This window comes from Hypomesus nipponensis, chromosome 7 (genome assembly GCF_054491055.1).
Source record: "Hypomesus nipponensis isolate SF chromosome 7, ASM5449105v1, whole genome shotgun sequence".
Lineage (NCBI taxonomy): Eukaryota > Metazoa > Chordata > Actinopteri > Osmeriformes > Osmeridae > Hypomesus > Hypomesus nipponensis.
Window position 1 is genome coordinate 2,812,403 of NC_140367.1, and position 10,582 is coordinate 2,822,984.

At 44.1% G+C, this 10,582-nt stretch overlaps 1 protein-coding gene across 1 annotated transcript; it reads right to left on the reverse strand.

The window, feature by feature from the left end:
• Nucleotides 1-206: 206 nt before the first annotated feature.
• smo (smoothened, frizzled class receptor) lies at nucleotides 207-9,017 on the reverse strand. The gene is made up of 12 exons (XM_084701998.1): nucleotides 8,152-9,017; nucleotides 7,113-7,321; nucleotides 6,765-6,974; nucleotides 6,018-6,190; nucleotides 5,179-5,398; nucleotides 4,727-4,850; nucleotides 4,535-4,627; nucleotides 4,206-4,314; nucleotides 3,782-3,967; nucleotides 3,384-3,532; nucleotides 2,883-3,017; nucleotides 207-2,507 (listed from the first exon to the last, which is right to left on the reverse strand). Exons 1-12 carry the CDS (start codon nucleotides 8,417-8,419, stop codon nucleotides 1,891-1,893), a joined length of 2,493 nt encoding a protein of 830 aa, XP_084558124.1. The 5' UTR covers nucleotides 8,420-9,017; the 3' UTR covers nucleotides 207-1,890.
• Nucleotides 9,018-10,582: the final 1,565 nt, after the last annotated feature.

Here is a 10,582-nt window from a genome sequence, read left to right on the forward strand (position 1 = left end):
TTCTTCGCACACAAATCTATCTCTAGAACCATTCGAACCTTCAGCCCATCTCAAGAAGATTTTCTTCTGGTGAAATCAGTCTTTATCTACAGTAGACCTTTTGAATGTGATGGTAAATCTGCGTTATGATTTTTATCTTCCAATTTGTCTTCACTGTAACAAAGTCAAGCACGAGCATTTTGTATATTCATTTTTAATTAAAACTTTATTTACATATACAAAAATACAACTGCACGAGTAAAGTATACAATTCTGTACGACAGATTGAGGAGTGAAACAGACATTAAAGAACAGATAACACAGGGAAACAAAACTTTATCAGACAATTAAGGCCAAGAAAATGAAAAATACTAATGGTATCTTCTCAAAACGGTACAAAAATAGCTGAAAATGTTGTATTTATCCTCAAAGAGATTGTGATAAAATCTCAATAGGTTACATTATACAAAAAAAGTCAGGGTAGCTGAATGTCAGTTCATATCAAACCCTCTTCTCTTATGAACCTACATGTTTGATACATATTTTGAATATGTATAGTAATTATAGTTAGTGCGTTTTAATGGTGGAGAATCCACATGAATTGGAACTCTAATACTACAATGTATTCACGGCAGTGCTGTGCAGTTCACCTGGCTCATTCTAAGATTGAGTAACTGCTTAAATAAAAGTCTCTTATACTGTACACAGAAAATCAGTGAGTAGGCACTTGAATGATAAAATGGTGTAAAAAAAAAAAAAAAGAACCCTTCCAAAAAAGCTCCAACCTTATTCTGACTTTAAAGGTTGCCCTATATTCTGGTAGCATAGGGGCATTCGCAAATTGGCCCAAACATTGTTGCCACTTCCCTTTTAGCTAAGTATTGTATCAAGCCAACAAATGATACAAAATAGCTGTGAAGACCACCATCAAAAGGTGCACTGTATAGACCAATGGACAAGGCATGCAAAAATACAACTACAGTACTGACAAACATTTGTATTTGAACCCCACTATGAATAATAATGATACAATAACAAATATTACAAAACTAAAACAGAACTCAGTGAAGTTGATGTTAATTATGTACAATATAATAAAAAATTAAGTGGAAATCCTAAGCAAAGAACTACTGTAAAAAATAACCCTTTTTAATACAATTGTACACACAAAAAGATTTATACTTGACCCATATTAAATATGTCGTAACACTCAAATGATTGCGTCCCTATTCCGTTTTTGTGTTTAATTTCAAATTTCAAAAGGTTTTTTTATTTACTCTGTCCTTGGATGAAGGAAATGTGTGATTGCACCAGGCAACATAAAAATAATGAGCATGGTATATATTTCTATGACAAAAGCACTGACTACTGGACAACACAATCATGTTCAAACAAACAATCACAAACATACAATGATACTTCCCGGTTCTGTGTAAAGAGAGCATCTCCAGAAAAATGCCTCAATCTTAGCTAGCAAACACAGTCTATCACACTTGGGAGTTCAAATTCAGTCGGTCACATATATATTTTAATAGGCAAGTCAAAGTAATGTCAAACAGTTGATATTTAACTTGAGCTGCCTCTTGAGTTCCGTGAAGTCTTCTACAATATGTTTCCAAAAAACCTTTGTGGACAAACCTGCCAATATCACAGGTGGCCTTCTTAAGCTCGTCCATGTTTCAGTCCTCTACAGCAATCTGCTCATTTTTCGTAAAACTATCTGTACTGCCTTCAGTCGCTTTATATAGATATTCCTGGCTTTTGTCCAGTTCTCAGTTGGGTTACCGCAACACCCAACCAGCCTTTCAGGAAGATACAGCACCGTAAATCCCGAAGTATCCAGCACTTCTAGCTTACAGCCTATAAACAACATGACCACACCCAACACCTTCGGACCTCCCTGCCCCTCACTCAAAAGTCAGAGTCTGCGTCCATAAGCTCAGCCTCCATCAGATTGGTCTGCGAGTGAATCGGATCGATCCTTGCCTTCCTCCCCTGTGGCCTCATGGTATAAGCAGCCCTCCCCCACCCCCCACCCACTGGCGCCACCTCCCTTGGGTAACGGGAGCCACCGCTGGGCTGCGGGGAGCGGGCTACAGGGCAGCGAGGCCCTAAACCAAGATCCTCCGGTAGGTCATTCAGGGCGTGGGGGTTGGAGAGCAGGGCAAGGTCGTGGTTCCTGCTACGCCAGCTGGAGGGGTACGGGGCCAGGCTCGTGTACCTCTCCTGATAGGGGAGGGGGTGCGAAGGCCTGGACTCGGGGTAAGACCCTGGTAGGATGTCAGGCCCTACTTCCTGTTGCTGTTCCCACAGGTTGGCCACCAGGCTCCTGTGCCCTGGCAGCTTGGGCAGGCGAGGCACTGAGCTGGGGCCGAACTCCCTCTGCCGGTACCCCTGTTGGTCGGCCGCCTCCTCCGCGAGCCGCTCCTCCTTCTTCCTCTTCCTCTTCTTCCTCTTCCTCTTCATCATCTCCGGTGAGATCTCCGCTTCCACCATCCACAGCTTCTTCCTCTCGTCAGGAGGCGGAACTGAGGAGGGGGAATAAAGAGAGAAAAAAGGTTTAGAACTGAGCAGGGGAGCATGGATTAAATCATGGCTGAGGACTGAAAAGGAGAAATAAGCTGCAGGAGAGAGAAGGGATACTTTTAGACCAGGGAAGTCCACGGATGTGAAGTAGCCCAGGACAAAAGATTATATATTTTAGCAGCATTAAGAGATGTTTGGATTACAATATTAGCTTTCATTTTCCTTGTGATTCATTGTATTTTTTTCTCTTCCTTTTACTAAACTTTAAGTGCATCACAATACACACAGTTTGTTCAGTCATCTATGGCTTTGGCAACAATGCTCACTCATTCATGCCAATAAAGCATTAATGAATTTGAATGGATGCCAGCTCTCACCAGGCGTGCAACTGGGCGTGACAGAGATGTCCTGAGGCAAGATGGCACCTCTCCTGGCCACCATCTTAGTGACATGCTGGGCCCAGGCAGACGACATGTCGTTGGACGGCTCGTTGAGGTCAAAGTTAATGCCAGCTTTGAACGTAACGGGAAGAAAAAACACACACACACACGCACGCACACAATTACAATCCATTCAGAACACAACTAACTCTAGGTTCTGTATTCAACTGAGGGAACCAACATGGAGTCTCTCCAACTAAAGCAAATAGGCGAACCACTGCAGCCCCTGTGTATATGAACTCGTAAATCTGTCACTCAGTCCTTAACCTGAGACACAACAGTTGTCTCTGACAATACATTTAGTGGCCACTACGATAGCGAGGTATGAAATCCAACTCAGGAAAGCCTGTGGATGTTGCGTGTTGGGAGCACGCTTCGACATGGGGTGGTATTCTGTAGTATCGGTTTCAGTCACCAGAGGGCGCTGTGCACACTCACCAACAGGCCCCTCGTGGGAGACGGTGTGGAGGCTGAAGGAGAGCTCCTTTTCAGGGTCCTTGTGGAGCTCTTTGCGTTTGGAGAAAGCTTTCGCGATCATCTTACTCTTCTTTATCCTTTTAGGTTCGTCATCACTGCGGCCAATGATTCTACGACACGTTAAAAGGGTAATTCGTTATATTAAAAGGGGAATATGACATGAACTGTGTTTTCGTTGAGAAAAAAAAAAAATGAAATAGCTTCTCTGATATTGACTGGCTATACTGACTACACTTATCAAAGTTCTCCAAAGAGGTATCACTCTGAGTCACGATAGTCTGTTTAAGTCTACATGAGACACATTTAACGTGTTCATACTGGATTGGCACAAAGGTTTTCTGGTTCCCAGTTCAGCTTACTTGCACCAGGTGCGCTTCCAGATGAGGATGGTAGCCTTGGTCCATACCCAGGTACTCATGGCAATACCAGTCCCAAACATGGAGAACAGATTGATCTTCTCCACTAGCAGACTGGGTCGGTTCTTGATGGTGCATTCTGGAATCGGCTTGTTGGTCTTGTGAGCTATTGTGACGTTGGCTTCGCACCTGCAACCAAACATTATTACGGACATCATTATCACTGAGAGGTTAACGTAGATCAGGCCACCCAATACACAAACTTAACATTTGTTTAAGGCCCCACGATTGGTATTTTTTGGGTGGTCAAACCAATCAAAAGGGCTCCGTACATAATTTTTGTTTAGGGTCCCCAAAACCCTAGGGCAAAGATAACTGTACAGCCGGCCCTGATGTAGATAACTGTACAGGAGGGAAAATAACTCACAAAACGTATTCTCTGAAGCTCCTCTCCCACTCAGCTTGCCTGAAGAAGTCGTAGAAATGGCAGCCGAAAGTGATGAACACAAAGCCGAATGCCAAGAATCCAAAAATACCTGAAATCAAAAAGAGATTGCATATTCAAGGACTTCAGTGGAAAAGGAAAATTCTTCAGTTGGCCTAAAATATACCATGCAACTAAAACTGTGACAACTGAAAACAATACATCTGTGACTTTACTGAGCGGTTAAGTCTTCTGTTCAGCATCCTATGATGTGTAAAAATGAGGCCTCCGTTTTTTTCTCCTGTCGCTAATAGCAACACCAACTGTCATACCAAGCCTTAGCATCGTCTCGTTGATTTTGCTCGCAGCCTTTTCGCTCAGAAGCCCAGGGTGATTACTCTTGATAGAAAACAAAGTCATGACTCCTGGGAAGACAGACGAAGGAACACAACAACATATCAATACAGGTACGATGGTGATTAACTCTGTGATGTCAAACGTTCCGGATGCATCTAGACGCTCACCTCGTATGAGGAAGTAGCCGCCGATAACAAGCACCACTCCGATGGGTGCTAACACAAACCCGGCCCTGTAGTGGTAGTTCTTATAGCCCACAAAACAGATCCCACTCACCGAGTCTCCATCCACCTGGAGGGTCACACACAACGGAATGACTTGTAGCTCAGAGTGTAAGAGAGCACTAAAAAGTGGTTATCTACAGTACTGTGCAAAAGTCTTGGGCTCAAAGTCACTTTTTTAAGCAAAAAAAAACGTTTTAAGAAATAAATAAACAAAAAGATTGAACAAAAACTGAACATCGCACTTCTAGACTGCCTCACAAATACAGAAGCCCAAAAAACTAACATTTAAGACAACATTCTTGTGAAGAAAAGAAAAAAAAACACTAAAAACATCTAAAACACTAAAGACTATTGCACACGATTGTGTGTGTCGACTGTTTGACAATGAAAAGTACCTCAGCGATGGCGAGGATGGCCACAGTGAGTATGAAGGGAATGGACCAGGTGATCATGTGGAAGTAGGATGTGCGTCCAGAGAGGGGCTGGTGGGTGGTGCCCAGGGCCTTGAAGGAGGCGTGCCAGGCGTAGGTCAGCATGACAAACCAGATCACGCCCGACATCAGGGAATAGTAGACGATGATGAAGATGGTGACGCAGGACAGAGTCTCCGTGGACCTGGAGGAAGAGAGGGAGGGAGAGAGACAAGGAGGGAGAGAGAGAGAAGGAGGGAGAGATAAGGAGGGAGAGAGAGATGGAGGGAGAGAGAGAGGGAGGGAGAGAGAGGAGGGAGAGAGACAAGGAGGGAGTGAGAGATGGAGGGAGAGAGAGATGGAGGGAGAGAGAGATGGACGGAGAGAGAGAGGGAGGGAGAAAGGGAAGGAGGGAGAGAGAGATGGAGGGAGAGAGAGAGGGAGGGAGAGAGAGAGGGAGGGAGAAAGGGAAGGAGGGAGAGAGAGGAGGGAGAGAGACAAGAAGGGAGAGAGACAAGGAGGGAGTGAGAGATGGAGGGAGAGAGAGATGGAGGGAGAGATAAGGAGGGAGAGAGAGATGGAGGGAGAGAGAGATGGAGAGAGAGATAAGGAGGGAGAGAGAGATGGAGGGATTATGAGGAGAGGCAGACAGCACGATAGAGGGCAAACGTCTGAAGCCACCAGAAGGTCATGATGAAACAATATCAAGTGCACTTATATGCATGCATCCATACTTCCATACATACATACAATCCAATTTGAATACAAATTGACCATCGAATTTTCTCTCAAAACTCATGAACCTCTGGAGGCCTGTCACTTACGAGGGCTCCCCAAGTCGCATGGTCTTGTCACTCTTGCAGACAATCTCCTCACGAGCACCCTCCATAAACTGAGCTAGCCAGCCCATACTTCCCACAAAGAAACAAGCGTTGATGTAGAAGAGGATGACGGCTGGATAGCGATTCGAGTTCTTCCAGTCTGCCAGAAATGTGGCCTGTGAGCGGAGGGAGGTTGAAGGTTTATAGAGAAGAGCAACATCGGAACAGTGATATCGCAACCTACGCCGTTTCATAGAAACAAAGAGGTTTTTCCACAACCACCAATCACCAAAGAACACATGATTACATTGTGAATGGTAGCTGGCACTACTGGTTTGGCATCAGAAGAACAAATGTTTTCATCCTACGAGCATCAACAATACGATCCATGGCATCATGGGTATTGTAGTTTTCTTTGAACTAATAAAAAATCTAAATGTATACGTACTGCCCTCTTCACAAGCAATGTCACAGAGGGCTTCACATACGCCCATAGAACTACCCCAACCTCAACCCTCAAGGAAGATACCATTTACATGTAGTCATTTAGCAGACGCTCTTATCCAGAGCGACTTACAGTGAGTACAGGGACATTCCTCCCGAGGCAAGTAGGGTGAAGTGCCTTTCCCAAGGACACAACGTCATTTTTGCACAGCCCGGAATCAAACCGACAATCTTTTGATTAAAAGCCCGATTCCCTAAGCGCTCAGCCATCTGACCCCCCCACCGACTGGAAAACTGCATGCTCACCAGTGTGAAGAAGGTACAGAGGAGGGTTATGGAGCCGAAGTAGGCGATGTAGGCGTGCATGTCTGAGTGCTCGTCCTCGGTGAAGAGGGGGTTGTGACACTGGATGCCACAGCCCTCCACGTCCTTATACCAGCTGGCCTGGATATCCGTCTTCACTAGAGGGGCCTCACACTGGCCTGACGAGTTGAACTTTAATTTCTGCACCTCGTTCTGTCAAACCGAGAGAGAGAGAGAAAGAAACACGATAGCATGTCGAGTAACTTTTTTAATTTTTAATTTTACTAAACGAAAAAAAGAATTGTAAATTGTGCCACAGACACAGTCTGGACATATTTAGACTTCTGTTACCTGGCAACCCATGGGAAACTTGTCCTTGGTATCGCACTTGAGGAAGCCTGGCCAGCCCCTCTCCTGGTCCACGATGCTGCAGGGGCGCCGGGTGGCCTGGCACAGCTGCTGGCTAGGCAGCTCCACGTGTCCATTGTCACACTTGGGCATGTAGACGGCACACAGCAGGGGCTGGATCACAGACCAGCAGCGAGGGGCGTTCCGCAGACCTGCAGGGAGCCAGGTGGGCGCAGAGGGTGAGGGGCGATGACCACAGGAGGGCGTGGTGCTTAGCAGGGGCGTAGGTTTGTTTTCAAATGTGGGTGGGACAGTTGTATACCTGAGGATGCAGCTGTTAAATATGATTTTCTTTGTAACATATTTGTTGTTTTTAACAAGTCCCACCCATGTATGATAAAACCTACGCCCCTGCTGCTTAAGCATGTGCGTCTGAATGCAGACGTGATGGGAGGGGGAAGGAGGATGAGGAGAATGTTGTGATGGTGATGGAGGTGAAGGGGGTATTGACACTGACCGACTGGAAATATACAACCTATTAATCCACGTGCTACAATTATTAAGATTCAATGATTTCTTCCAAATGGTGATTGTGGAGGTGGGTGCTATGGCCCTGGTAGGACACCACAGAAGGGGAGGAAGTTGATGGTTCACTTACAGATACTTATGGGAAGTGAAGCTCACTGAATATCAAATTACTTTTGCCTACTCTAAATGCTTTACATTACAGGGTTACAGAAGATTTTTGGACAATAACTTTTTATTTAGTTTGAATAATGGTCTTCTTCCTGTAATACTAACTCTGGGTATTATGTATTCATCATTTATTTACGTTCAAACAGTAACAGTAATTTACTAACAGTGAGAAACTAGAGACTAGATTTCCATTGATAACTTTGCTGGTCAAAAATGACATCTAAGGTGCAACTAAATTGACACGCAATTATGTTGAAAGTTTATTATTAATAACAATTCCTAAATTGTATTCTAATATATTCTAAAACGTTCAATTCATCAAATTAGTTTAAAATAAAAGTCTTACCCGACCACATGGACAACTTCTCAAATGCTTCTTCTTGAGTGTTAGAGTCCTCAGCCAGGATAAGCGACGTGTGGGTGTACGGTAAAGGGGACCCCAGACATGTATTGTATTTGAGCACTTCGCATGTAGTTGTTTTTTTACAGTGTTCATCCAACATTAGTGTTGCGTTTTTCTGTACCATGGCTGCATGAGCAACAAATGAGCAGGCAGCCCAAATGCTAAGTACCCCGAACGCTCCAACAATGGTGCTCGCGTTGTAGGGAGACATCTTGGGACGATCGACGGTGCAACTCAGTATCCCCAAAATAAAAAAATATAAAAACTTTGTAATCCAGTACCCTATAAAATTGCTAAAAGACAATGCCGTTCATTCGCTGCCAAGTTTCTTGCCATAGCCTATGTAACGAAAAAAGAACATAACTTTTTTTCCACGGTTTCAAGCAGTACCAAACTTTTTCATCTTGCATTTCTCGTACAATCCTTGATTCATCCTTTGAATTCGCCTCATTATCTATATCACAGCGCAAACAGATTATACTTCGTGTGGAAGAGGTATAATATTCCTTGCGAGGTCAGTGAAACTATTCCTTTAGATTGTTGCTAGATAGCGGAAAAAGCAATCTAACCGAACAAGTAACAGATCCACCATCCCCCACTATCAAAAAACTTGCCATGAAAAGTCTGGAACTCTGTAATATGATCTCCAGCTCTCTCCACCCCTTAAACGTGCCCCTCTCTCTTTTGCAGAAAAAGGCAAATTACTGAAGTACGTGTCCCGAAAAAAAAGAGATTCATAAGGATCCTCAGTGAAGTGGGTTTGATATGTTTCTGTCTTTATTTTTCTCGCTTGCAGTCTGGTCGGCAATTTTTTTTCTGACTCTGCCCTGGTATGCACATGGTGGGGGAGAGCCAAGTAAAAAAAAAAACATTCTTCTCTCCCATCCCCCTCACCAAGGGTAAGAATGTGCCTTAGGAATACCAAAACAATCTCCATATCGCTGCGGGAATGCTACCACGGCTTTCACCATATCTGTGTCTATAATTTTTCTATACCCTCATACGAGAAATCAAATATATGAGTCGTTTTATTTAGCCAAATATCTGCAGGTTTTAAGACACTTATAGGGAATGTAATGGTTGTCCAGGTTCATTAGTGCTTCCATTTAATAAGTATATTTTAAAAACCCTCACATCTCCAGTGTCCAAGATAAAATACTGTGCGTGGAGTTTTATGTCAGTGGTTACCCAGGAAGATTTGTTCCTGAACATACGTTATTGCTTTGTCCCTATGAATTATGTCTAATATATGTGCATAGTGTTATATAGTATATCTTCACATTTATTCAAATACGGTATTAAATGGAGATGCATAGTGTTTTGTATTTATACTTGTGGGGGGAGTGTGTGTGTGTGCGTGTGTGCGTGTGTGTGTGTGTGTGGGGGGGGGGGAGTTGTGGTCTGGTAGTAAAACAGAGTTGATAACTCCATAGCCCATTTGGTTAAGAAAAAACATTTGTCTAGTTAATTTTCCTCCCAACAACTTTAAAATCTGTTTCCCTGAGAACCCTGATAATTAAAATTAGCTTCCTGTCTCAGTGTTAAGGTGAATTTGCGCGTAATTTAATTGCCTAAAACTTGTTTATTTATTTTTACATAGAGTGTAAACAACAACCACCTTTGGGACAAACCTTTTCACAATCCAGAAGAACACAGCTCAATTACATAATTAAACAAACTACTTCCCAAGTACATGCACGTGATCCACACTGTTGTCTAGATTGTGTTTTATTCATTTAATGTCCAACGTTTACACACAGTGGACTAGGGTACATGTGAGCATATATAATTGTCCTCCTGTTTTGTATGAATAAAGGGGGACATCCTCTCTTTCGGTGTGTGTGTGTGTGTGTGCAACCTCCTTAAAATCACAGCAACATGGCTGCTGGAATGAGTCACAGGAAGGCAGGGACCACACACAGAGCTCCAGTCTCTCTTTCTCTCCCCCCCTCTCTCTCTGTCCCTCTCTTTTTCTGTCCCTCTCTCTCTTTCTGTCCCTCCCTCCCTCGCGTGCTCTCTCTCTCTCTGTCCGTCACTCTCTCTTTCTCCCCCCTCTCTCTCCCCCTCCCCCCGTCTCTCTCTCTGTCCCTTTCTTTCTTTCTTTCTTTCTTTGCCTCTCCCCCTCTCCCTCTCTCTCCCTCTCTGTCCCTCCCTCCCCCTCTCTCTCCCCTGTCTCCCCCCTCTCTCTCCCTCCCTCTCTCTCTCCCTATCTCTTTCTCTCTCTCCCTATCTCTCTCTCTCCCTCCCTCTCTCTCTCTCTCCCTCTCTCTCTGTCTTCCTATCTCTCTTTCTTTCTCAATACAATGCCTTATGCATAGCACACTAGCGCCCCTACATGACATTACATGAGCTGGACGTCCAATTCCACGTTCCT

What these genes read in the sequence shown, in the direction of transcription:
- smo (XM_084701998.1), bottom strand. Translation starts at nt 8,419, where the DNA reads ATGTCTCCCTACAACGCGAGCACCATTGTTGGAGCGTTCGGGGTACTT. An exon ending in AGTTTCCCATGGGTTGCCAG is followed by an intron (nt 6,975 to 7,112) that starts GTAACAGAAGTC and finishes TCGGTTTGACAG; the next exon opens with AACGAGGTGCAGAAATTAAA. An exon ending in CCATCCTCGCCATCGCTGAG is followed by an intron (nt 4,851 to 5,178) that starts GTACTTTTCATT and finishes GTGACCCTCCAG; the next exon opens with GTGGATGGAGACTCGGTGAG.